Consider the following 25,860-nt stretch of genomic DNA (forward strand, 5'->3'; position numbering starts at 1 on the left):
CTAACAACATTGTGGGTGTACACAGTTCACCATCACTTTTTCAAGGCCAATTATGGATGGGCAATAATTGCTGGTCTAGACAGTCATGCCCAAATCAGATTAGCCAAGGTCTCGTGGAGTCATCAAGATACCATGAGCTTCTCATATTGCAACAGTTGAATCTTGGCCATGCCAGTTTCTATTAAATGATATCCAAGGGACCTCTTGTGACTCAGTAATTATGTCCCTACCTCTGGACTGAGACAGGCAGGTTCAAACCCTACCTGTTCCTGAGGTGTGTACTAACATCTCTGAGCATGTTGATTAGATAAAAAAAAGTTTAAAAAATTAAACTATATCCAAGGGACTGCTTGTGATACAGTGGTAATGTCACTACCTCTGGTCCGAGTGGGTCAGTTTCAACAACCACCTGCTCCTGAGATGTGTACTATCACCTCCGAACAAGTTGATTAGGAAGAATAGGTTAAATAATCATAAAAAATGAAACAAATTAGTAATTTAAAAAAAATAAACTATCCAAAATTCAAAGCACGATGAAAATGAGATATTTAACTTCACTCATAATACCAGGATTAATTATGCAATATCTGTGTCTTTAAATATGGCTTTAATAAGAACATATTGATAATGACAATTTATAAGAAGTTTTGTATCCACCAAACTGTATCAATATATATTTAAGAAAAATGTCTATTCACGTTTCATTGCAATGTGTAATATAAAGCTGTAACTTTCTCTCACCTTAAGCATTCAATAGTAGAGCATTGCTACACCAATACATTTTGGCTGAAGTTTTATCTGTTTGTACTCCCCACCTTATGACATTGCATTGTCCTTTTTCCAAACTGGCTCCTTCTCCTTTCTGACAGTCACTCAACAGCAGCTGGACTGATGGGTTCTATATAATAGGAGTGTGGGCCCATGAGTATACGTGGATGTGTGTGTAGTCAGGTGTGCAATACATGTCTATCGCAACAGGTGCTACAAACATGGGAAGGATTTGAACTGAGGACTTTCGGGTAGGCAATGACATTTTGAAAAACCAAAAACTGGACTTGAGTAAAGATTGAGTAGACAGAGTCTATATTTTCCCACAGTTTAGCAGGATGAAGTGTGATCACCTGGAAACACAAGGTTCTCAAAGGGCTGAATACTGAGAAAACCTCTCAACTGGGAGATGTAGATCATGGGGTCACCAAATCTCAGAATAAGAGGTTGGCAATTTAAGGCTGAGATGAGAAAAGATTTCTTCATTTTTAAAAATTCCTTCATGGGATGTGGGCACCGCTGACTAGACCAACACTGATAGCCCATCCCTCATTGCCCAGAGGGCAGTTAAGAGTCAGCAGCATTGCCATGGGTCTGGAGTCACATGTAGGCCAGATCAGGTAAGGATGGCGGTTTCCTTCCCTAAAGGACATTAACGAACTAGAACCAATCGTCAGGTTTGTCCTGACATTTGACAACACTTCCACGGTTGTCAATATTTTCTTAATTCTGGATTTGCTATCGAATTCAAAATCCACCATCTGCTGTTCCAGCATTTGAATCTGGGCCTCCCAAACATTATTTGGGTTTGTGTTAAGACCACACTAGACCATCAATGTGGATGTTCCTTCGTTTAGCTTTTAAAAATTTATTCTGGGGAGTGTGGGCTGGACTTCTGATTGTTACAGGCATTGTCTTGGAGATTGCACTATATATTCTCAACTTACCAAACAAACAATGTCCTCTTGTCTTACTGTTAAAATATTGTTCCCCTTTACATTGGTAAATGTTGGCTTGATGAATGCAGGTGAAAAGTTTCAACAAAATACATCAACAATACTCAAACATCTAAATACTAACGAATAATACTATAACGGTAAAAAGGCACAGGGAAGTTGATACTTGCAAAAGATGTACATAAAACCACCAGATCAAATCAACAAAGTACTTCTGTTAGACAGAGCGTTGGGTCAGGTCATGATGCCGGTGATAGTAATTAGAAGAAGATGTTTTCTCTCAGAGGGTTGAGAGTCTTTGGAATTCACTTCCTCAAAAAGCAGTGTTCAATATTTTTAAAGCATAGCTTGATGGATTATTGATTATCAAAGGGATGAAATATTATCAGAGATAGGCAGGAACATGGAGTTGAGGTTAAGACCAGATCATCCATGATCTTATTGAATGGGGGAGCAAGCCTAAAGGGCTGAGTGGCCTGCATTAATTCTTTGTTCATGTATTGATATGATTTGGCCTTTAGCACAATTTCTAAAGTTGTCACGACATTGAGTTTTAACGTGCAGCTTCTAATTGATAGCAAAATTTATGCTCATGTTAGATCAATAAGTTGATCTGCAATAAGGGTGGCACGGTGGCTCCGTGGTTGGCACTGCTTCCTCACAGCGCTAAGGACCTGGGTTTGATTCCTGCTTCGGGCGATTATCTGTGTGGAATTTGCACATTCTCCCCGTGTCTGCGTGGGTTTCCTCTGGGTGCTCCGGTTTCCTCCCACAATCCAAGGATATGCAGGTCAGGCAAATTGGCCTTGCTAAGTGTGATGTGCATTAGTCAGGATTAAATGTCAGGAAACAAGTCTGGGTGAGTTACTCTTCGGACGGTCGGTGTGGACTTGTTGAGCTGATGAGCCTGTTTCCACACTGTACAGAATCTAATCTAAGTTCAATGGAAGAACTCTTTATTAAAACAATACTATATATGGGCAATTAAGGGTCCAAATGAGCTGAGAAGCATGAGTCTGTGCAAAGCATGGATGATGTCAGCTATTATGATGATATAGCGCACTAAGTGTTTGTGTGTGGATGAGGGGAGGAGATGGAGTTGGGAATGTGGTTTGGAGCATTTTTATACAGTGAATTATTTGAAATGGTTGATATTAGATTCCCTACCTGATGTAGGGCCTCTCCAAACATAAAGGGTGAACTAGGTATTACCTGTGGCACAAGGCTGTACATTATTTATTTGGCATTTTAAATGAACAAATTTGGCATTTTAAATAAAAGTTTATTCTGTACTTAAAACTTTTCTCTATCTTAAACGTGTGCATGCGCACATGTGTATGTGTGTGTGAAGCAGAGGTGGTAAAAGGTACAGCTCATAATTCACCTCGGGCTCCTAAAACCCTGGGCCTCAATCGCTATGTCCTGATTTACCCACCTCCGCCAAGGGCACTAGTTCAGCTCACTACCTGACACCATGTCCTCTCATAGGAGGGATGGCCCGATACCAAATTCAGTCCAGAGTTCATTCCACCAAGTTCAACTGATTGAAAATTGGGCAGACGACTCCTTGCCAGGTGTAGGCTGGTGTGAGGGATGTTGGGGGCATTGGGTGAAAGGGAAATTATCACCCAAAGGTGTTACCACTAGGAGGAATTACTCTTGAATGCATAGTCTGTGACCATATAAATTTATAACGGAATAGGCTTTGAAAACCCCTTTTTAAATATTTTTCAAAGGGGTTATTTGGACAAGTACATGAATAGGAAAGGTTTGGAAGGATATTGGCCAAGTGCAAGCTAATGGGGTTAGTATAGATGGACCTTTTGGTCGGCATGGACCAGTTTGAGCTGAAGGGTCTGTCTCCATGCTGTGGGACTCTGACTCTATGGTTATGTGCTACATTGACGAATCACAAAAACTTCAGCTATTGGATGTTTTAAACTTTGTCTGGACAATCTGCATTGTATTAACAATACCCTTTTATTTAACATGCTTTGTGGGGCAGCCATTTTGGAAATCAGGTCTCCATCTTTAGGCTTAGATCAAAACAAAACTTTAAATGGTTTCGTTGTTTTGGAGGGGGATGGTTTTGGAGAGAATTATAAATCTGGCTCTCAGTCACCATTTTCAGCAATTTCTTTAAAAATGATGAGCTGAAATTGAAGTGTTTGCATGTTTGTTTGCATGAATTGATATCACAGGAGCAGAACTTTGATCCCGGAAGAGTCAATCAGTACAGCAGATACGATGCTGGCAACTTCTGATGGATTTCAACTCAATGCAATAACAGTTCAATCCTGACAGTAGACTGTTCACGTCTGGAATCAACCGATCCCAGCAGTCAATATTTCCATTGCGTCTCTGACTGGGTTTGTGGTATAAATTGTCCTTACCAACCGATTACGATGTGAGAAAGGATCTGTATGGCGATGGACACACAGGGAATCTGTGCAATGATGTACGCCAGTGAGCGTGTCGGTGCTTTAAGAGCAAAGAGATAAGCCACACTATGGACCACACGTGCCACAAAGAAGACCAGGAAATGGATGTGGGCAATCAAGAGGTTGGGTTCCATCAACGAGTAGATAGCACCGAGGAACAGGAAAGGAAAGATGTTGTCCATGGCATTGTGATGGGCTCTGTGGAGGGGACGGGGGGAATCAAAATGAACTGGTTACTCATTCAATACATATTAAACTATGGCTGCAAAGAACAAAGAAAATTACAACATAGGAACAGGCCCTTCAGCTTTCCAAGCCTACATTGATCCAGATCATCTATCTAAACATGTCACCTATTTTCTAAGGATCTGTATCCTTCGCTCCCTGCCCATTCATGTATCTGTCCGGATGCATCTGAAATGACACTATTGTGCCTGCCTCCACCATCTCCACGTTCCAGGTACCCACCACCCTCAGTGTAAAGAACTTTCCATGCATATCTCCCTTAAACATTTCCCCTCTCACCTTGAACTCGTGACCCCTAGTAATTGAGTCCCCCACTCTGGGAAAAAGCTTCTTGCTATCCACCCTATCTACACCTCTCATGATTTTGTAAACCTCAATCAGGTCCCCCTTCAACCTCTGTCTTTCTAATGAAAATAATCCTAATCTACTCAACCTGTCTTCCTAGCTAGCGCCCTCCATACCAGGCAATGTCCTGGTGAACCTCCTTTGCACCCTCTCCACAGCATCCACTTTTGGTAATGTGGTGACCAGAACAAAACGCAGTATTCTAAAGGTGGCCGAACCAAAGTCCTACATTGATTAATAAGCCACCTACTGTGCTTGCCTCATTTCCAGATGCTTCAGGTCAAGAAGACTTTTTGACTAAAGATCTGCTATGTTCATGGATAAACAAATTACCACAGACTCATAAAAATGCATTCCTGGTAAAGGTACCATAATCTTAATAGGCCATTAGAGAGTGAGAGAGAGAGAGGGGGGTAACTGGTGGTGGTCTAACCTGAGGGTGACCACACCTCAGACAAGGGGAAAGATCAAGAATGAGAATCCTTCATTGTAACCTCAGTTGGTGTGGGAACGGAGTCCATGCTATTAATGTCACTCTAGATGGTAAACCCAGCCATCCAGCCAACTGAGCTAACCAGCCCCCAGTTTCACAGTCTGGGTCCTAACAGTGGTCTCAATAGTGTCACTGGTCCCATTTATCTCATGCAGCACAGGCTATTACTGATCTTGCTAGTGCCATTTACACATTTTAGACCCTCTTTCATTTCTTCACTTGTCCCATGTTTGCCCCAACCACACCCATCCCTTTTGACATTTAATAACTCTTGCTTTCCAACTAAACACAAACTTCCTTTTTGCACTTTGCTCTCTACTGTCCATTTACCTGTACTCTGCAATCGCTATTCCATCTCTTTTGTTCCTTCCCTCCCATCCTTTCTCTCCCTTCCTTTGACAAATAGTCACCAACCATATGGAGTTCAATGCCATCCAGCACAAAGCAGCTGGTATGATTGGCACCCACCTTCAACATTCACTCCGTCCACCACCTCCATACAGTGGCAGCAGTGTGTACTTCAGCAAGAAGTACAAGATTCACTTCAGCAACTCACCAAGACTCCTTTGACAGCGGCTTGCAAACTCATGACTTCTACCATCCAGAAAGATGAGGGCAGCAGATGCATGGCAGCATTGCCACCTACAAGTTCCCCTCCATTCTGACTTGGAAATATAATCGCTGTTATTTCACTCTAACTGGGTCAAAATGCTGGAACTCTTTTCTTGACAGCACTGTGGATGTCCCTACACCACATACAGAACAACCTCTACTACCTGAACGAGACTGGCAGGGAGTATTCTGTTCAGATAACTGATTGTTCGGATAACTGATCTGATCGTAAACAAAGGAAGCATTTCCGGAACCTTGAGATCTTGCTTGGATAATCCGAAATTTGGGTAATTGATGTTCGGATAACTGAGTTTGTTCTGTCGACTGCATTGGTTCAATCACTCGCCTTCTCTGGGCAATTAGAAATGGGTAATAAATATTGGCTCAGCCATTGACACTCAGATCTATTGAATGATTTAAAAGAAAACGTGAAACATCAACTCTCTTAACAGATGTTGCCTGTTCTGCTGAGCATTCCTAGAATTTTCACAGAATCCCTACAGTGTGGAAACAGGCCCTTTAGCCCAAGAAGTCCACATTGACCGTCCGAAGAGTAACCCACCCAGACCCATTCTCCTAACCTATATTTACTCTTGATTAATGCACCTAACCTATGCATCCCTGAACACTGTGGGCAATTTAGCATGGCCAATTCACCTAACCTGCACATCTTTGGACTGTGGAAGGAAACCAGAGCACCTGGAGGAAACCCACACAGACACAGGGAGAATGTGCAAACTTCACACAGTCACCCGAGGTTGGAATTGAACCCAAGTCCCTGGCACTGTGAGGCAGCAGCGCTAACCACTGAGCCACCATACCACCCCTGAAGATTCCCATATTGATTGGAACATAGAAATGTTACAGCACAGAAGGATGCCATCTGTTTGAGTGCTGATAAGTTTCTGGAGAGCGCTCAAACAGAATACTTCTTCATTGCGTTGCCATCTGCTGAAATGACTATCACTCCCAAATCTGAAAAAGCTCAGGTTCAAGGATAAATTCACAAGCTGAGGAATGCAGATTGGAATAGGACTTTGACCCGAGCTTTCTCTGAACCTAGCTTTGAGCTTATTGGGAGTGTTACATTTACAGAGTAAAGTCCCTTTAATCGACCAACATACGGCAGGAATCTCAGGCACGAGAAAATTGATTGTTGTATTTGCTTTCAGCAGAAATAATGGCCAGTGATCATATAGACAAGCAATAATTCGCTTGATCAATAATTGTTGGCATAGTTTCAGCTTTCTACTCGCAGCTGTTCTAACTACAATTTCAGTCAGTAACATTTGCCCTTGATTATGTTATTCTATAAGAAAAGTGAAATATAAGGGATGGTGGAAATCTGAAACAGAAATAGCTGGACTGAATCAGGAGGTTAGACAGAGTCTGTGGAGCGGGAAGGTCAGAACTCAACATCCAGATTCTCTGGTCTCCGGATTGTTGGAGATCGAACGTACCCATAAAGATGCATTTTAGGATCCCTCGGAAGACTTGATGCATTGACAACACAATAAGTATTCCAGATATTAAAATCACTGATGGATAATTTTCTGGTGTTGGAAACTGTTTTGAAAGGCCTACAACTTTGAATTTCAGTCAGAGATTGTATTACTGTAGATCTGACTCCATCACCCCCAAACAAAGCCTTACCAAACTCCTAGAGAGAGATGAGTGCTGGTGATTTAACCTGAGGGTCACCATACCTCAAACATCATTCTGCATAGCAAACCATCTATTCAGCGAACTGAGCTAACACTGCAATACTGAATGGAAGGAGCTATAGGATTCTATTCACAAAGGAAGGACTCTTGGTTTTGTGTCTCACTGACTGGCCTGTGTCCAGATGGACAATTCATTTTGCCAGTGCAGTGCTGAGGGAAGTACTGCACTGTCAGAGGTCCTGCTGCTCAAATGATACATTAAACAAGGCCATTGGTTTGTCATCTCAAGTGGATGGAAAAGAACACATGGCAGTGTTTCAAAGATAGCGAACTCTTGATGAACTTGTCACTTATATCATTAGTGTTTGTGAAAGCTGTATATGTGCAATTTGTGTGCAATGACCTTCCCTCCAATTCAAGGTCAGAAGTGGGGCTGTTAGCTAATATTGAACAGTGTTTAGCATGATTTGTGACTCCTCAGACATTGAAGCAGCCCATATCCGTATACAAGAAGCTCTGGACAAAATCAAAGCCAAGGGTGACAAGTCACAAGTAACATTTGTCCACACAAGTGCAGGCTCACGCCCATCCCTAACTAGATAAAATCTTACCATCAAATCTTGACATTCTATGCCATTACTATCACTATATCCTCCACGATCAACATTCTGGGGGGGGGGGGGGAACATTGACCAGAGGTTGAACTGTGCTGACGTTAAATACTGTGGCTACAACATGCAGGTCAGACTCCAGGGATCCTGCAGCAATTAACCTTTCTCTTGACTCCCCAAAGCCTGTCCACCATCTTCAAGGCACTAGTCAGGAACGTGATGGAATACTCCCCACTTGCCTGGATGGACACAGCTTCAACTCAAAAAGGCTTCACACCATCCAGGACAAAACAGCCCGCTTAATTGGCATCAAATCATAAACATTCACTCCCTCCACCACTGATGCTCAGTAGCAGCAGTATGCACAACCTACAAGTTGCACTGTAGATATTCATCAAAGCTCCTTAGACAGCACCTTCCAAACCCATGACCAATTCCATCTAAAACAACAAAAGCAACAGATTCAAGGGACCACCATCAGAATCACAGAATCGTTAAGGTGTCAAAAGAGGTCATCTTGACTGCAGAAGCTGGGTGAATATTTAACTTATTTTCCCCATAGCATTACACATTTGTTTAAATAGAACCACCATCCAATGTCTCTTTGAATGCCTCAGCAGAGCCTGCCTACATAACATTCCAAGCAGTGTATTTCATACCCTAACAATCCCCTGCAATATCCCTCCAAGCCACTCGACATCCTGACCTGGAAACATATCACCATTCACTCGCTGTTACTCAGTCAAAATCCTGGAACTCCCTCCCTAACAGCTCTGAACATGTACCTGTAGCAGATAGTCTGCAGCAGTTGAAAAAGGCAGCTCACCATCATCCTTTCAAGGGCATTTAATGCTGGCCCAATCAGTAATGATTAGATTACCTACAGTATGGAAACATGCCCTTCGGTCCAACATGTCCACACCAACCCTCCAAAGAGTAACCCACCCAGACCCATTCCCCTACCCTATGTTTACTAATGCACCTAACACGATGGGCAATTTAGCATGGCCAATTCACCTAACCTGCACATCTTTGGATTGTGGGAGGAAACCCACGCAGACACAGGGAGAATGTGTAAACTCTACACAGTCGCTCGAGGCAGGAATCAAACCGGGTCCCTGGCACTGTGAGACTGCAGCACTAACCACTGAGCCACCGTACTGCCCACTGTGATGCCTATGTCTGTCATTCTTCGCTACATCACAGCAAATCGAGTTCTTCTGAAAAGAGGTTTTTGGATATAATAACACGGAGAAAGGTGGTTTAGAAACAGAAGTCTGCTATAACACTCATTTCGTCAGCATGAAACGGCTATTACGCGATTGATGAATCGTGGGCATTGTTTGGATAACATGAACTTTCTACTGAATGGGTATAATGATTTTCTATTAGGGATCTTCTACAAGGTGATTTTCTATTCTGGTTTCCCATAGTGCGAGGTTACAGAGGAACGCAACTGTCACAGTATTGAGAACAAGGAGTTGGGAGGTCATGTTGTGACTGTACAGGACTTTGGGGTTGGGCCACTTTTGGAACATTGTGTGCAATTCTGGTCTCCTTCCTATCGGAAAGATGTTGTGAAACTTGAAAGGGTTCAGAAAAGATTTACAAGGATGTTGCCAGGGTTGGAGGATCTGAGCTACAGGGAGAGGTTGAATATGCTGGGGCTGTTTTCCCTGGAGCTTCGGAGGCTGAGGGGTGACCTTATAGAGGTTCGTAAAATCATGAGGGGCATGGATAGGATAAATAAACAAAGTCTTTTCCCTGAGGTGGGGGAGTCCAGAACTAGAGGGCATAGGTTTAAAGTGAGAGGGGAAAGATATGGAAAAGACCTGAGGGGCAACTTTTTCACACAGAGGGTGGTACGTGTATGGAATGAGCTGCCAGAGGAAGTGGTGGAGGCTGGTACAATTGCAACATTTAAAAGGCATCTGGATGGGTATATGAACAGGAAGGGTTTGGAGGGATGTGGACCGGGTGCTGGCAGGTGGGACCAGATTGGGTTGGGATATCTGGTCAGCATGGACAAGTTGGACTGAAGGGTCTGTTTCTGTTCTGTACATCTCTATGATTCTACAATTGTCAGGTTATAGCAGAACAACCTGCCCCTCTTTTTTTTGTCTTAGAAAATACACTACATTAGAAACAAGAAAGAACAATGAAAAACAATGCTTCACAGATCCAACAGTCCTGAAGGTCTTTTCTTATGTTGGCATGACAACAAGGAAATGCTTTTCCTGTTTTTCTTCTGAATCAACATGTGTTCTTCATTAGCTCTACTCCCCATACAGAATTTCACTGCACGTTATTTCCTTCATTAGTGAGATCAGAGGTCGGGAATAGTTGAGTAAATACCACCACAAGTCAATTGTTTTTATTTTAAAAAATCAAGAGGTTTGTTTAGTAAGACACTGACATTCATTTCCAGTTATATTGAATCAAAAAGTGAAAAGCTTTGTGAACAATTTTGGTTAAACTACTCTTAAACCAGCCTTACTGCAAATATTTCTCATTTCCAAATTTGGAGAAAAATATAGAGGCACTGATTACAGTAAAAGATATACTGGAACAATACCAGAATTGAGAGGTTATATATTTATCCTCAAAGAATGAATAGGCAGCAGTTTTTATATCTAGAGCAGGCAATGCTGTAATGTTATTTTATGGGATGTGGGTGTTGCTGGACGGGCATAGTTCAATCCCTAGGCTCTTGTGAGAAGCAAGTGGTGAGCTGCCTTTGTGAACTGCTACAGGCTGTGGGCTCATACACACCACTTGTTGCCATCAAGCTTCAATAAATCACGTCAAGTTTGTTTAAAGCCAACTTTAGGATGTTACAGGCCCTCTCTATTCACTGTCTTTTCATTTAACTTTTCAATTCCCTCCTCTCTGGGCCCACTTTCTCTATCTGAGAATGTGAGGAAATGTTCTCCTCCCCCACTCCTTTGTCAGAAATATTCAGTATTGGCCACATGAACCTTTTGATAATGGCTTTAATTGGTTTTGTATAAATATTACATTCCTGTCTTCAAACGTTAAATGCTGTGTTAGCATTGGGCTCAACTAGCTGGATGGCTAATTTGCAATGTGATGCTAACTGAGCAGGTTCAATTCCTGAACCAGCCAAAGTCACGACAAAAGGTCCTGCCTTCTCTGAACTTACCCCTCGCCTGAGGCATGTTAACTCTCCGGTTAAGTTCACTGCTACCCGTCTGTCTCTAATAGGAGAGCCACCTCTGCGTCTAAGGTGCCTTTTGCAGATAACATGGGCTGAATGGCCTTCTTAATTTTCAAAACTGATTTTAAAGATTCATGTAAACACAAAAAGTGCTGGAGAAACTCAGCCGGTCTAGCAGCATCTGTGGAGAGAGAAACAGCATTAACATTTTGAGTCTAGTATGACTCTTCCTCAGAAGATTACCATCCTTGTTTTCAAATTCCTCCCTGGTCTCATACCTCTTTAAGTCTATAATCTCCTCCAACCCACAATCCTCTCTACTCCTCTGCTTCTAAAGTCTTGAGCATCCTCAAGTTGAATCAGTCCATCATTAATTGGCCACATCTCTTTACGCCTCTCAGCCCCAAGTTCTAGAATTCCCTGCCGACACCTCCCTGCCTTGCCACACTCCTTAAAACCCCATCGTCATCGAATCAATTTTTAGGTCACCTGTCCTTACATCTCACTAACTCATTGTCAAACTTCGCTTTGTGGCTGCACTTATTGGCAACGCCATCACTAAGTGACAGAGACACCGAGCATGGAAACTGACTCTTCGGTCCAACCAGTCATACTGAACATAATCCCAAACTAAACTAGTCCCACTTGCCTGTGCTTGGCCCATACCCCACCAAACATTTCTTATTCATGAACTTATCCAAATGTCTTTCAAACCCCTGCGCACCACATCCTCTGGAAGTTCATTCCACACGCGAACCACTCTCTGCATACAAAAAATTGCCCCTCACGTCTATTTAAATCTTTCTCCTCTCACCCCTTAAAAATATGCCGCTTGTCTGGAAATCGTCCACCTTAGGGAAAAGACACCTGCCATTCACCTTATCTATGCCCCTCTTGATTTTATAAAGGTCATCCCTCAACCTTCTCCAGTGAAAAAAAAAGTCCCAGCCCATCCACCCTGTCCTTGTAGCTCAAACCCTCCATTCTGCACAACATCTCTTCTGAACCCCCTTCAGCTTAAAAATATCCTTCCAAAGAGCGACTGGAACTGGACATAGTACTCCAAAAGAGGCTTCACCAATGTCCTGTACAAATCTCAACATGACCTCCCAACTCCTATACTCAAAGGTCTGAGTTAACATGCTCCGACAGAAACACATTATTGCAGTGTTCCATCAGGATCTGCAGCTACCTATCATAAAGGTATCAAGCACTGCTCATATGTTCACATACTTATGGGTGAGTCAAGAATGGCGGGGCATGGTTTTAAAAAGAGGGTCACATCTTTAGGATTGTATTTTTCTCTATCAGAGGATCGTATGATAGCCCTGCCTTATCAAGCAAAGGAGGTGATATCACTGAATATTTTTAACTGAGGTCAACAAATTTTCATTAGGCAAGAGGAATAGACAAGAATGTAGAATTTGGAACACAGATGGATCAAAGTTCTATGGATGCTGGAGAAATACAGTTGTTCAGCAGCATTTGTGAAGAGTGAAAGAGAGCTAACATTTCAAGTCCAATTTGACCCCTCTTTGGACAATCAGCCATTAGGGCAGCATGGTGGCAAAGTGGTTAGCACTGCTGCCTCGCAGCGCCAGGGACCTGGGTTTGATTCCAGCCATGGGTGACTGTGCTTGTGGAGTTTGCACATTCTCCGTCTGTCTGTATGAGGTTCCATCAGGTGCTCTGGTTTCCCCTACAGTCCAAAGATGTGCAGGTTAGTGGATTGGCCGTGCAAAATTCCCATGGTGTCCAGGGATGTGCAGGCTATGTTAGCCATGGTAAAAATAAGGTGACAGGGTAGGGTGGCGATCTGGGTGGGATGATCTTCACAGGGTCAGTGTGTACTTGATGGGCTGAATGGCCTGTTTCCATACTGTAGGGATCTATGCTATTATCATTGAGAGGTGGAGCAGTCTTAAAGGATCAAATAGGCTATTTCTGCTCCTAATTCACGTATTTGTATAGTACAGGGAATGCAGGAAGATAGTGTGCATGTTCAGGAAACTATTCGAAAAGCAGGATACCAGTTGCAAATTATTCCAAGCAAGTATGAATTCAAGAATAATGATAAAGTCTCACAACAATTGGGTGTGGTTTGGTGAGACCATGCATGAAGCAATTTAAGTAGTCTTTGCCTCAGTGTCTAATACAGAATGCTGCTCTCTGCACACTGTGAGGGGACATTGTGGGGACTAATTCTGCATATTTCAATCAGTTATTTTAGTTTATTTTTAACCCATAACTAATGCTGTGGAAATCATCTTTCTGCACTGTGGTAGTGGGGCTGTTCGCCTGTGCTGTAGTGAGGTACTACAGGCAATACTACAGTCTGTAGTATTGGCCATAAGATGTAACAGCAAAGGTAGGCCATTCAGCCCATCATGTCTGCTCCATCATTCAATGAAATCATGGCTAATCTGATCATTCTCATATCCACGTTGCTGCCTTTTCTCACAAAATGTTTGATTCCAGTATTGATTAACAATCTACATTTCCATGCTGATGCCATGCACATCTATGTTCTGATGGATTTTGGTAACACAGACATCATGGGGGGCCATCTTCAGTGGGAGGAAGACAAACTCCTGTTTTGCAGTGCTCCTGTGAGGTGCCTTGGGATGTCTTAATATGTTAAAGGTGCCATATAGCTATCAATTGAAAACAAAATACTGCGAATGCTGGAAAGCTGATATAAAGTCAGAGAATGCTAGAGAATTCAACAGGTCCAGCAGCATTTACGGGGAGAGAGGAAGAGTAAACATTTTAGGTCTGGTATGTCTTCTTCAGAACTAAGCGAAATAGAGTTTTATTGTTAAATTCTCTTCACTCAGACTTTCCTCCCTCTCTTTCTGACTCTAGCTTGCTCTCTAACTTTGACTCTTTTCGGAAATGAACTATTGGTATCATATTTTGGCAAGTGATCAGATAGAATACAGGAAATTGCACAGAATCCCATCGCAGTAACTTAGCAATTATCAGTTTGTATCAGGATCTAGCTTCATCCTCTTTGTCTACTTCCTTTTCCCTAACTCTCTCTTCCTCTCTCTCAGTGCTGTTGCTATCTCTTTGACTCACTCCTTCTGCCCCTACACTCCACTCTCACCTTCAACATAAACACCACCATTTCTCAGCTGCGTTCTGTTCTGATAAAGGATCATCGGACTCAAATACTGTTTTTCTCTTCACAGATGCTGCCAGGCCTGTTGGGTTTTCCAGCACTTTCTGCTTCTGTTAGATGATGTTGGTTGATTGGTAAATATTGGATTGGGTTTGGGACAACACCTCTGCTTGTCTTTGTTTTGTGGTCATTAAGATGTACAGCACGGAAACAGACCCTTTGGTCCAACTCGTCCATGCCAATCGTATATCCTAAATTAATCTCATTCCATTTACCAGCATTTGGCCCATATCCCTCTAAACCCTTCCTATTCATATACCCATCCAGATGCCTTTTAAATGCTATAATTATACCAGCCTCCACCACTTCCTCTGGCATCTCATTCCATACATACGCCACTCTTTGTGTGAAAAGGTTGCCCCTAACATCTGTTTAAGTCTTTCCCCTCTCACCTGAAATCTATTGTCTCTGGTTTTGGACTTCCCTACCCCAGGGAAAAGACTTTGTTGATTTACCCTATTCATACCCCTCAGGGTTATATACACCTCAATAAAGTCGTCCCTCAGCCTCCGATGCTCCAGAGAAAACAGCCGCAGCCTATTCAACCTCTTCCCGTAGCTCAAACCCTCCAAACCTGGCAGCATCTTTGTACGGCTTTTCTGAACCCTTTCAAGTTTCACAACATCCTTCCGAGAGCACAGAGACCAGAATTGTACACAGTGTCCCAAAAGTGGCCTAACCAATGTCCTGTACGGCCACAACATAACCTCCTAAGTTCTATAGTCAATACTCTGACCAATATAGGGAAGAACACTAATTGCTTTCTTCAGTATCCTGTCTACTTTCAAGGAACTATGAACGTGCACTCCAAGCAACACTCCCCAGGACTTTACCATTAAGTGTATAAGTCCTGCCCTGGTTTGCCTTTCCAAAATGCAGCACCTCACATTTATCTAAACTGAACTCCATCTGCCACTCCTCGGCTCATTGGCCCATCTGATCAAGATCCCATTGTATTCTGAGGTAACCTTCTTAACATTTTTGTAGGAAAGTTGAAATTGCCTTAGTCATACCCAACCATAAGACTGCTCTCTCATTAGAGAGAGACAACTGATGCTGGCTTAACTTGAGGGATGAGGGAGCATCTTATAGAAACATATAAAATTATGAAGGGAATAGATACGATAGACACAGGGAGGTTGTTTCCACTGGCGGGTGAAACTAGAACTAGGGGGTATCGCCTCAGAGTAAGGGGGAGCAGATTTAGGACTGAGTTGACTTCACCAAACAATTATGAATTTGTGGGAATTCCCTGCTCAGTGAAGCAGTTGAGGCTACCCCGCTGAATGTTTTTAAGGCAAAGATAAATTTTTGAACAGTAATAGAATTAAGGGTTATCATGAGAGGGTTGGTAAGTGGAGCTGAGTCCACATGACCTTATTGTAGAAGGAGCAGCCTTGATGGCCTATCCTTCTCCTATTTCTTATGTCACCTCAGCTCAAGCAAGGGGAGAGGCTCAGCAGGAGAGTCGTTCATGGTAGCCTCAGGTGGTGCAGAAGTTGAACCTACTGCTGTTGACTCTGATTTGCATTATACTTGCATACTGACGACTGGCATCTTGCATTCTGGTGTGGGATTTGAAGCCACAACGTTTTTGAACCAGATGCCACTTGAGCTGTCAATGAGTCCAAAGCAAACAGCGAAAGTCTAACTCTTAGAAAACTTTAATAACCTAAATGTAAATTTAGAGTTTTTTATGACTTCAAATAAAGTAATTATTAAGTAATCTGCACATGTGCGAAATGGTACCGCACGATACCATTAAACTTTACTGACATACTGTGATGTGCATAAACATTTCTGCTTTACTGTGGCCACAATTTCACACTTTCTCAACATACTTTAAAGCTCCGCACAGCAGCTGACTCTCCTCAGCGCAGTCAAAGGGTTTTCAAAAGGAGAGGGTGTAGGTATCACAGATGCTTGAGGACCGCGCTAAACTGTCATCGGGAATATTCAGTGTCTATTCACGAACACTTGCATCAACATACAAAGCAAATGTGTTCACTCAACAAAAATGTTGGCCCTGAGTTTTCTTGTACCTCACCCTCTGTAACAGCATCAGAAGTTGTGTTTCTCTATTGACGTCAGTTTAATTCCAAAGGTTATGTACACACCAATCATCTCTGCACTGTAAGAATTGATCTGTTGTCTAGCTTTGATGGAATAAATTATTTCTTGGTGCATGGCTGACAAAATGATTGTTAATATTTTAATTCCTGTGTTTCAGCACAGGTAGTGTGTTATTTTTACCATCTTTGGAATTGTGCAGAATGAGGACTGCAATAAACTTAGCCAAGGAGTATTTGACACAACAATTTGGTATGTAGCAAAGTCTAATTCTTAAAGAGACTTCATCTCTAGAGAAACTGAATTGTGAAACAAGGGTATTATATTAAACTTGTATGATAACCTTATTTAGGACCATTTTGCAGTGTAACTGTTTTATTTATTTTCTCTATTTTTGTATCTAAGATTTGTACCAAACTACTTTGCATCTAAGGTGGTGCCATGTGTTGGTGATATTGAACACTTTTCACTGCACTTCTGTTCTTTTGTGACTTGAGTATACGTGACAGTAAACCTAATTCTAATTCTAATTTAATTAATCCCAGTAGCCCAGTCCCAATATTTTATTTGGACAAATGGGAGGCTGGAGGAACACAGCGAGTCAGGCAGCACCAGGAGGTGGAGTAGTCAACATTTTGGGCATAACTCTCCTTAAGGACTTTTGCCTCCAACATTTTACATGGTTTCTTCATACCTTCTTTCAATCTTTCTGATTTCTTTCAATCTGCAAATGTGTTGCTGGTCAAAGCACAGCAGGCCAGGCAGCATCTCAGGAATAGAGAATTCGACGTTTCGAGCTTATGCTCAAAACGTCGAATTCTCTATTCCTGAGATGCTGCCTGGCCTGCTGTGCTTTGACCAGCAACACATTTGCAGCTGTGATCTCCAGCATCTGCAGACCTCATTTTTCACTCGATTTCTTTCAATCAACCACTCGCTTCTTTCAAAATAACGTGCTTTAGGTTTCTTGGTGGAACACAGCTATAACAAATATTTTTCTGGAGTGAGCCAGTTCTGCTATTAAACTGATTCAAAAACCAACAGTTGGTCAAATGCTTTCACACGGTCAGTGGGATAAAGCAAAGTTATCCATGTAAACAAGTCTGATCAGCAGTCAGGTATTGTGCTTTCGAGGCTTATATTCCACTTGTATTTAATGTCCGGAGGGATTGTTTATTGTGCAAAGGGAAAACAGGTTGGGACTCTACTCACTGGAGTTTGGAAGAATGCAAGGTAATCTAATTGAAACATTTTGGATTCTTAAGGGGCTTGACAGGGTAAATGCTGAGAAGATGTTTCCCCCTTATGGGAGAGTGAGTGTAGGACCAGAGGGCACAGTCTCAGAATAAAAGGGTACCAATTTAAGGCTGAGATGAGGAGGAATTTCTTCTCTTAGAGGGTTCAGAGTCTTTGGGATTCCTTGCTACGAAAGCACGGTTCTTCAGTATATTTAAGGCTGAGGCAGATGGATTCGTGATCAAGAATTATGGAGAAAGAGCAGGAAAGCGGATGTAAGGAATGGTGGACCGACTCAAGAGGCTGAACAGCCTACTCCTGCTCCTATTTCTAATGATCTAATGGTTACTGGAAGTAATAATAAATAATAATAATAATGACAATAGACATAATAAATAAAAAATGAAGAGGTGGCCATGTAGTGATATTGTCACTGGATTGGCAACCCAGAACTCCAGATACTGGATTTGAATCCCACTATGGTAAATGAGAATTCCAAATATATTTGCTTGTCGAAATATCTTCTAACTACGTTTCTGAAGGTCTGATTCCAGCTTTAAACTGTGGCCCTAGTCCAAACATCCCCACCAGTTGAAATAGCTTTTCTCTGCCTTTCCTATTAATTCCCTCCATATCTTTAAAACATCAATCAAATCACCCGTTAACCTTCTAATACAAGATCACAATCCCATTTTGGACTCCACCTATGTTAGAATGCCTAATATTTAATTTCAGAAGAGAGGTTGTGTCCTCCCTTCTATATTTACTACTTAAGTGAGATCATCCAAGAATCATCCAGCCTTACAGCTATTAATATTCTCCAAGCCCTCTCATCAGGTAGAAACTAAGAGAAATGGCTTTCTGTTAAGAGAGGTTTATTGACCCGCTCAGGCTCACAGCTCTCATCCAAATATCCCTAGTGTCACATCAGTCCTCTGAGAATATCTGCTCAAACACAATTAATGCCTTGTTTCTCTTAATTTCAACAAGAACATTAATCAACTCTAACAACAGAATTGAGAAGACATCAATGTACAAAGTTGCTCAGCAATGCCAACTTTGCCTGATTCAAATCTAAGAACATTTCCATTGGGAATGAGGATGGAATCTGTTCAAACCTATTTAACTTAGTTCACAGATTACACAGAAAAGAAATGATTATTATATGTCAGGAAAACTGACATATTTTGCTGATGGTGAGTCAGAGTAAAATAAAGTCAACAGGTCAGGTGAGGTTAGAGGATGAGAAACAATAAGGTCACAACAGGGAAATATAATTCAGGCCATGTTCTAAAGTTGTATACCGTATTCTCATTTGTCTATTTTTCACTAAATTTCTATGCCCACTTTTATAATGGAAATTGTAAGCAGAAACACCAAACACTATAGAACTTTGGTGAGGCTGTATTTGGAATATTGTACACAGCTCTGGTCACCACACGACAATAAGGATGTGGAGATGACACAGAAATGGCTTACCAGGATGTTGCCTGGTTTAGCTGTGAGGAGAGATTGAACACACTTGGTTTGTTTTCACTTAAACATTGAAAGATGAGGGGCGACCTGATAGAAGTCTGCAAAATTATAAGAGGTTGGATAGAATGGAAAGTCAGAGTCTTTTGCCCAGGGTAATGTCAGTTAGTAGAGGGACATAGATCTAAGGTCAAAAGGGGCAAGTTTAAAGATGTGAGATGCAAGTTTTTTTTTGCATTGAGGGTGAGAAGTGGCTGGAATGCACTGCCAATAGAAATGGATATATTAGCAACTTTCAAGAGCCATCTTGACAGATATATGAATAAGCAGGGAATAGAGGGATACAGACTGTGTAGAGGCAACAGGTTTTTGGGTTAGAAAGCATCATATTTTGGCGCAGTCTTGGTGGACCAAAAGGGCGTATTCCTGTGCTGTACTGACCTGTCGTCTTTGTTCATCACACCCTTTATCATGGGGGTACAGTAGCCCCTTCCCCAGGAGGAAGATCCAATTATATCTCGCCAATCTTTCCCTGGCCATTTCTGTAAATAATGTTGACCTGGGATTCTCTGGTGATAAAAGTTGTCAGGACATAGACATAAGATTATCTTTCAATATATTCTAGATATAAAGTCACCAAAGATTCCTGATGGGCTCCAGCCCAAAATGTCGATTTTCCTGCTTCTTGGATGCTACCTGACCTGCTGTGCTTTTCCAGCTACACACTCTCAACTCTAATCTCCAGTATCTGCAGACCTCACTGTCTCCTAAAGTCACCAAAGTCTTACTGTATCATAGAGTTGTTCTCTCATTAGAGAGAGATGATTGGTGGTGGGCCGGCCAACCTGAGGATCACTACATCTCAGACAAGGGCAAGAGTGAAGAGGAAACTCCTTCATGATAACCTCAGTTGGTGCAGGAATTGAACCCATAATGCTGACTAAACAACTGAGCTAATCAACCCCCAAATTATTTAGTCTAGGGATAGAACAGTAACAAGCTTTATTAAAAATAAAGTAAAAATGCGTGTCACTCAGATTTTCAAATTGACTTTGAAAATTCTGTGGTACAGTAGGACTTTGGTGACTTTCTGTTTAGAATACAGTGAAAGATAATCTTACATCTATACACACTTGCTGTCAACTTTCATTAGCAGAGAATCCCAGGTCAATGTCACTATTTAGATGTGAAGTAAATAAATAAGGGTGATCATGCAACTCTTTCCCCACCTATTTATTTTTCTCCACCCATTTATTATACGGACAAGAATTCATGTACTGGATAAGTTGAATTTTCCAATATGCACTGTCAGTCTGGACCCAATGCCCAAAGGATAAATGTTCCCCTTCCTAATTGTGATTGACAACAGATCCAGAAGCAACACGAGGAAAGCTTTATTTGCACAGTCAGTGGTAATCTGGAATGCAATGCCTGAAAGGGTAGTGAAAACACATTCTGTTATAGCTTTCCAAAGAAAACAGAATACTTCTTCGAAAAGGGGGGAGAAAGTTGCAGAGCTATGGAGAGCAGCGGGGGAATGGGATGAGTCGAAAGCTCTGCCGAAGAGCAGAACAGGCTGATACCCCTCTCTCAGCAAAATGGCATTCGATGAATCTGAGTGACCTTTAGAGAATATTTACATTACCTCCGAGATCGCTCCACATCAGGATCCGTTCGATGATACTCTAGCCCACCATGTCTCAATGCATCCTCTGGGTTGATAAACGCCTGCAGGAAAGGAGATGGTGAAACCAGATGGGTAAAACCATGCCGAAAACTTAAGAACAAAGTAAGACTCGACAAATAACTATGGCATCAGCATTTCAATGAAATGCTTTGTAAAAATACTGGAAAAACTCAGCAGGTTTGGTTTCATAGTGAAGGGAGAAACAAAGTTAACGTTTCAAGTCCAGTGTGACTCTTCTTTAGAACGTCCAGAACTAGTTTTGATGAAGAGTCACACTGGACTTGAAATGTTAACTCTGTTTCTCTCTGCAGATGCTAGCAGACCTGCTGAGTTTCTCTAGTATTTACTTATTTATTTCAGATTTCCAGCATCTGTGGTATTTTGCTTTTATTGTAAAAATGACTTTCTTCACTTCTCTCTGCTGGCTTCCTGCCTTTCCAACAACTATCCTGTTTAACTAAACTATATTATTGTTCTTTCTTTCAGCCCCTTAACTGGAGCACCGAAGGGAAAACCCACACAGACCTGGGGGAACATGCAAACTCCACATCGAAAGTTGCCCGAGGGTGGAATTGAACCCAGGTCCCTGGTGCTAAAAGGCATCATTCTAAATTTTGATGTTTCCTCCACATCGATCATTAACCCCAATTAATCTATCACACAGCCTCATAATCCCATGTACAAATCTTTTCCCTTGCAGTCTTTGGAATTCCCTCCCCAAATCAATCCATCTATTCCCCCACCCTCAACTCCTTTAAGATGCTCCATAAAATTCATTTCTTTGGTTAATCTATTAATCACCTCTCCTAACATCTCACTGTTTGTCAAGATGTCAAATTTTGTTTGTCCATCTTCCTGTTTACAATGATAATATGCTATGTTCATGCACATTGTTGTTTGCATCTTTAACCTTTTTACTGAAGTTCTTTCATTCTGGCCGTTGTCAGAGTGGCTCTGTGGTTAGCACAGCTACTTCATAGTGCCAGGGTTCAATTCCAGCCTGACGTGACTGTCTGTGTGGAGTTTGTGGGTTTCCTCCCACAGTCCAAAGATGTGCAGGTTGGGTAGATTGGCCATGCTAAATTGCCCCATAGTGTCTAGGGTGGAAAATCCTTTCCTAATTTTAAGCGTGTTGTTCAACTCTGTTCTAAAGATTCAGATAAAACAGCCTCAGACTGGAGCCAGACTGGGTTGAATTACGTGGTGAGTATTTCAAACTGCTAATGTGCAGGGTGAAACATTGCTTTCAGAAATATGCTGAACCAATCATGGACTATTCTTTTTCTGTCTCCTCATATTTACCCCCTTGTGACGATGTACCCAGGTGGATGCATCTTAAGAGTTTCTAGCTTGGTTTTAGGCTGAGGTCTAATTTGAATGGAATTTGTTTTTAAGAGTTTGACAGGAATATCGAGAGATGTTGTCCGATGGTGAGGATGTCAAAGAGAACATGACTTTAAAACTAGAACCAGGACATTGAGAACAGAAGATAGAAAACACTTCAGCATGCAAAAGGGGGAAGTGTACTTCGACACAATGCAGTAAATGCTAGCTCAGTTAATAAAACTAAAGACGAGTTCAATCGATTTCTTGATGGCCATTATGATATGTGAAAGCAAAAACACATGGACGGTTCATCTTTCCTGATGAAGGGCTCATGCCTGAAACGTCAATTCTCCTGCTCCTCAGAGGCTGACTGACCGGCTGTGCTTTTCCAGCACTACACTTTTCGACACGTTTCAAATAAACATCAGCCATCAGCTCAGCGAATGACAGAACAAGTTCAAGGGGGTAAATATCCACCAGAGATTCTTATCTTTCTCATTTTTCCTCACGTATCTTTGTTGCTTTCCCAGCTTTGGGAAAAGTCGGAATGGGACAAAACTGCGGAATCATTACAGTGAGGACATTCAACCCATCATGTCTGTTATTGCTCTCCAAATGAGCCTCTCGCTTTACACCATCCTCCAGCCTTCTTTCTTTGCCCTATGCATTCTTAATTTTTTAAACAACCATTAAATTGCTTTTTGAAAGCTTTGATTGAGCCAGCCCCCACCGCATTCTCTGAGGGTGCATTCCAGACCTTAATCGTTTGCTCAGTGAACAAGATTTTTCTCATATCACTTTTGCTTCTTCTGCCAATTACTTTTGACCTACGCTTTCTTGTTCTCAATCATTTAATAAGCGGGAACAGTTTCTCCCTATCCACTCTGTCCATACCCTTCATTAATTTTAGATTAGATTAGATTCCCTACAGTGTGGAAACAGGCCCTTCGGCCCTAGTCCACACCAACCCTCCGAAGAATAACCCATCCAGACCCATTCCCCCTAACTAATGCACCTAACTCTACGGGCAATTTTAGCATGACAAATTCACCTGACCTGCACATCTTTGGACTGTGGGAGGAAACCCAGACGAAACTCACGCAGACACAAGGAGAATGGCAAACTCCACACAGACAGTTGCCTGAGGCTGGAATCGAACCCGGGTCCCTGACGTTGTGAGGCAGCAGTGCTGACCACTGAGCCACCATGCCGCCCCTCTTCTCAACATTATCTCGTCCACAGTAAACAGTTCTCCAATCTATCTTCATAACTGCACCTCCATTCTCATAAATCTCTTTGACTACTCCCAATGTCTTCCCATGAGGTGAACCATGGTACCCAGAAGCACACAGTGATGCCGAACTAAGGTCGACCTAATCTCCCTGCTCTTGTACACTATGCCCCTGTTAATGAAGCCTAAGATACTGTCTGCTTATTAATTGCTCTTTCAATTTGACCTGCCACCCTCAATAACTTACACACACACACACACAGGTTCCCTGCTCATGCCTTTATATTCTTAGATTGTCACACCATATTTTTCCTTTCAACAGTAAATTTTGTAGCCCTCTTCATAGCAAGAGAAAGACTGACGAGGACATCCTAAGAATGCAGAAAATAATCTTTAGACAAACTTTGGGTAAAGTGAGGTTGCCAAGTCTTCTTTACCCACATTCTGCGTTCAGTTGAGTAACAGCCATTAGCTCAGTGACTGACAGAACAGGTTCAAGGGAATGAATATTCACCAGAAATTCTTATCTTCTTCATTTTTCCTCACTTTACTTTATTGTTTTCCCAATCTTGGGACAAAACTGAGGAATCATTACAGTGCAGAGTGAAGCCATTCAACCCATCATGTCTGTGGTAGCTCTCCAAATAACATCAGAGTATTGGAAGGTCATGTTGCGGCTGTACAGGACATTGGTGAGGCCACTGTTAGAATATTGCTTTCAATTCTGGTCTCCATCCTATTGGAAGGATGTTGTGAAACTTGAAAGGGTTCAGAAAAGATTTTTCAAGGATGTTGCCAGGGTTGGAGGACTTGAGCTATAGGGGGAGGTTGAATAGGCTAGGGCTGTTTTCCCTGGAGCGTCGGAGGCTGAGGGGTGACCTTATAGAGGTTTATAAAATCATGAGGGGCATAGATAGGATAAATAAAGCCTTTTCCCTGGGGTGGGGGAGTCCAGAACTAGAGGGCATAGGATTAGGGTGAGAGGGAAATATATAAAGGAGACTTTTTCATGCAGAAGGTGGTGTCTGTACGGAATGAGCTGCCAGAGGAAGTGGTGGAGGTTAGTACAATTCCAGCATTTAAAAGGCACCTGGGTGGGTATATGAATAGGAAAGTTTGGAGGGATATGGGCCAGTTTGGGATATCTGGTCGGGATGGACGAGTTGGACCGAAGGGTCTGTTTCCGTGCTATTCATCTCCATGACTCTATGCATTTAATGATCGTTCCCATTCAATTAGGTTTGCCCTTTTTCAAATGATCTGAAGGATAGGGAGATGTGTGTGACGACAGAAAAGAATTAAAACCATTCAGGGCAGAATTAATACACTTCAGGCAAGAATTTGAAGGCGGTGCGTTTACGATTTCAAGCTGAACTGTACGAAGCCAGAGGAAATGTTATTACCTTGCAGCTGTTTATCATGTTGCCATCCACACCAACCCCCACGCAAAGAAGAATTTACAAAAACCTACCCATTTTCCCGATCAATTGAAGTTTACACACGATCTGGATTTACGTTTCCAAAGCGCAATCCCTCCACAATATTTATAATCAGTGAGTTAAAACTCCCCTGAAGTTATCAGAAACAACAATTTTATAATATATTGAAGTTTCAAAACTATCGTAACTCCCCCCTCTTCTATTCTTAACAAATCCGGCTTCAAATCAAACTAGACTCTCTTTACATTAAGTAACAAAACATTAGCTCTCTCTCAATTTCAAAAAAGTCCCTGCTCGAAACGGAAGTATAGCGTGTTTATATGTATTTAAAATACAATTATGATAATTGCGATTATCACCTTTTTATGCAGCCGGAGTTGTCCCGTGATGATGGCCAGAGTATAGAGCTTGAGGACAAGCAGCGTGCTGTAGAAAATGTAACATGTCAAGACAGGGTTATCCATTTCGTTTGAAGATCGTGAAGCGACTGAATGTGAGAGGAGAGAGGTATCCACAGGCAGCGACTGATCCCACCCACTCTCGGATACAGCCCTGCAGGCTCAGACTGTATTTGGCTAGCCACTCCTAACACAAGTGCATCAGATCAACTATAACTCAAGCACCTACTCCCCCAGACATTTACAAGCGGGTTCCTACAGTGTTTATCACTTGGAAATAGAAACAAGGTGCTGGAGGTCTGGCAGCATTTGATGGGTACATGAATGGGAAGGAATTAAAGGGAGATGAGCCAAGTGTGGGCAAATGGGACTGGGTTAGTTTATGATATCTGGTCGGTATGGACTAGTTGGACCAAAGGGCCTGTTTCGGTGCTGTACCTCTCCATGACTCGATCTGGTGAGAGAGAGTAGCCATAATGTGGAGGTGCCATTGTTGGACTGG

General features: G+C 42.1%; 1 protein-coding gene across 1 annotated transcript; it reads right to left on the bottom strand.

The window, feature by feature from the left end:
- Nucleotides 1-572: 572 nt before the first annotated feature.
- ptges (prostaglandin E synthase) lies at nucleotides 573-25,484 on the bottom strand. Its single transcript, XM_060841549.1, has 3 exons — nucleotides 25,320-25,484; nucleotides 20,923-21,005; nucleotides 573-4,363 (listed from the first exon to the last, which is right to left on the bottom strand). Exons 1-3 carry the CDS (start codon nucleotides 25,422-25,424, stop codon nucleotides 4,114-4,116), a joined length of 438 nt encoding a protein of 145 aa, XP_060697532.1. The 5' UTR covers nucleotides 25,425-25,484; the 3' UTR covers nucleotides 573-4,113.
- Nucleotides 25,485-25,860: the final 376 nt, after the last annotated feature.

This window comes from Hemiscyllium ocellatum, chromosome 21 (genome assembly GCF_020745735.1).
Source record: "Hemiscyllium ocellatum isolate sHemOce1 chromosome 21, sHemOce1.pat.X.cur, whole genome shotgun sequence".
In the NCBI taxonomy this organism is placed as follows: Eukaryota; Metazoa; Chordata; class Chondrichthyes; order Orectolobiformes; family Hemiscylliidae; genus Hemiscyllium; species Hemiscyllium ocellatum.

Coding starts and splice junctions, on each gene's coding strand:
- ptges (XM_060841549.1), bottom strand. CDS start 25,424: ATGGATAACCCTGTCTTGACATGTTACATTTTCTACAGCACGCTGCTT. Junction 21,006..25,319: donor AACTCCGGCTGCATAAAAAG/GTGATAATCGCA, acceptor CCTTTCCTGCAG/GCGTTTATCAACCCAGAGGA. Junction 4,364..20,922: donor GATGTGGAGCGATCTCGGAG/GTAATGTAAATA, acceptor TCCCCTCCACAG/AGCCCATCACAATGCCATGG.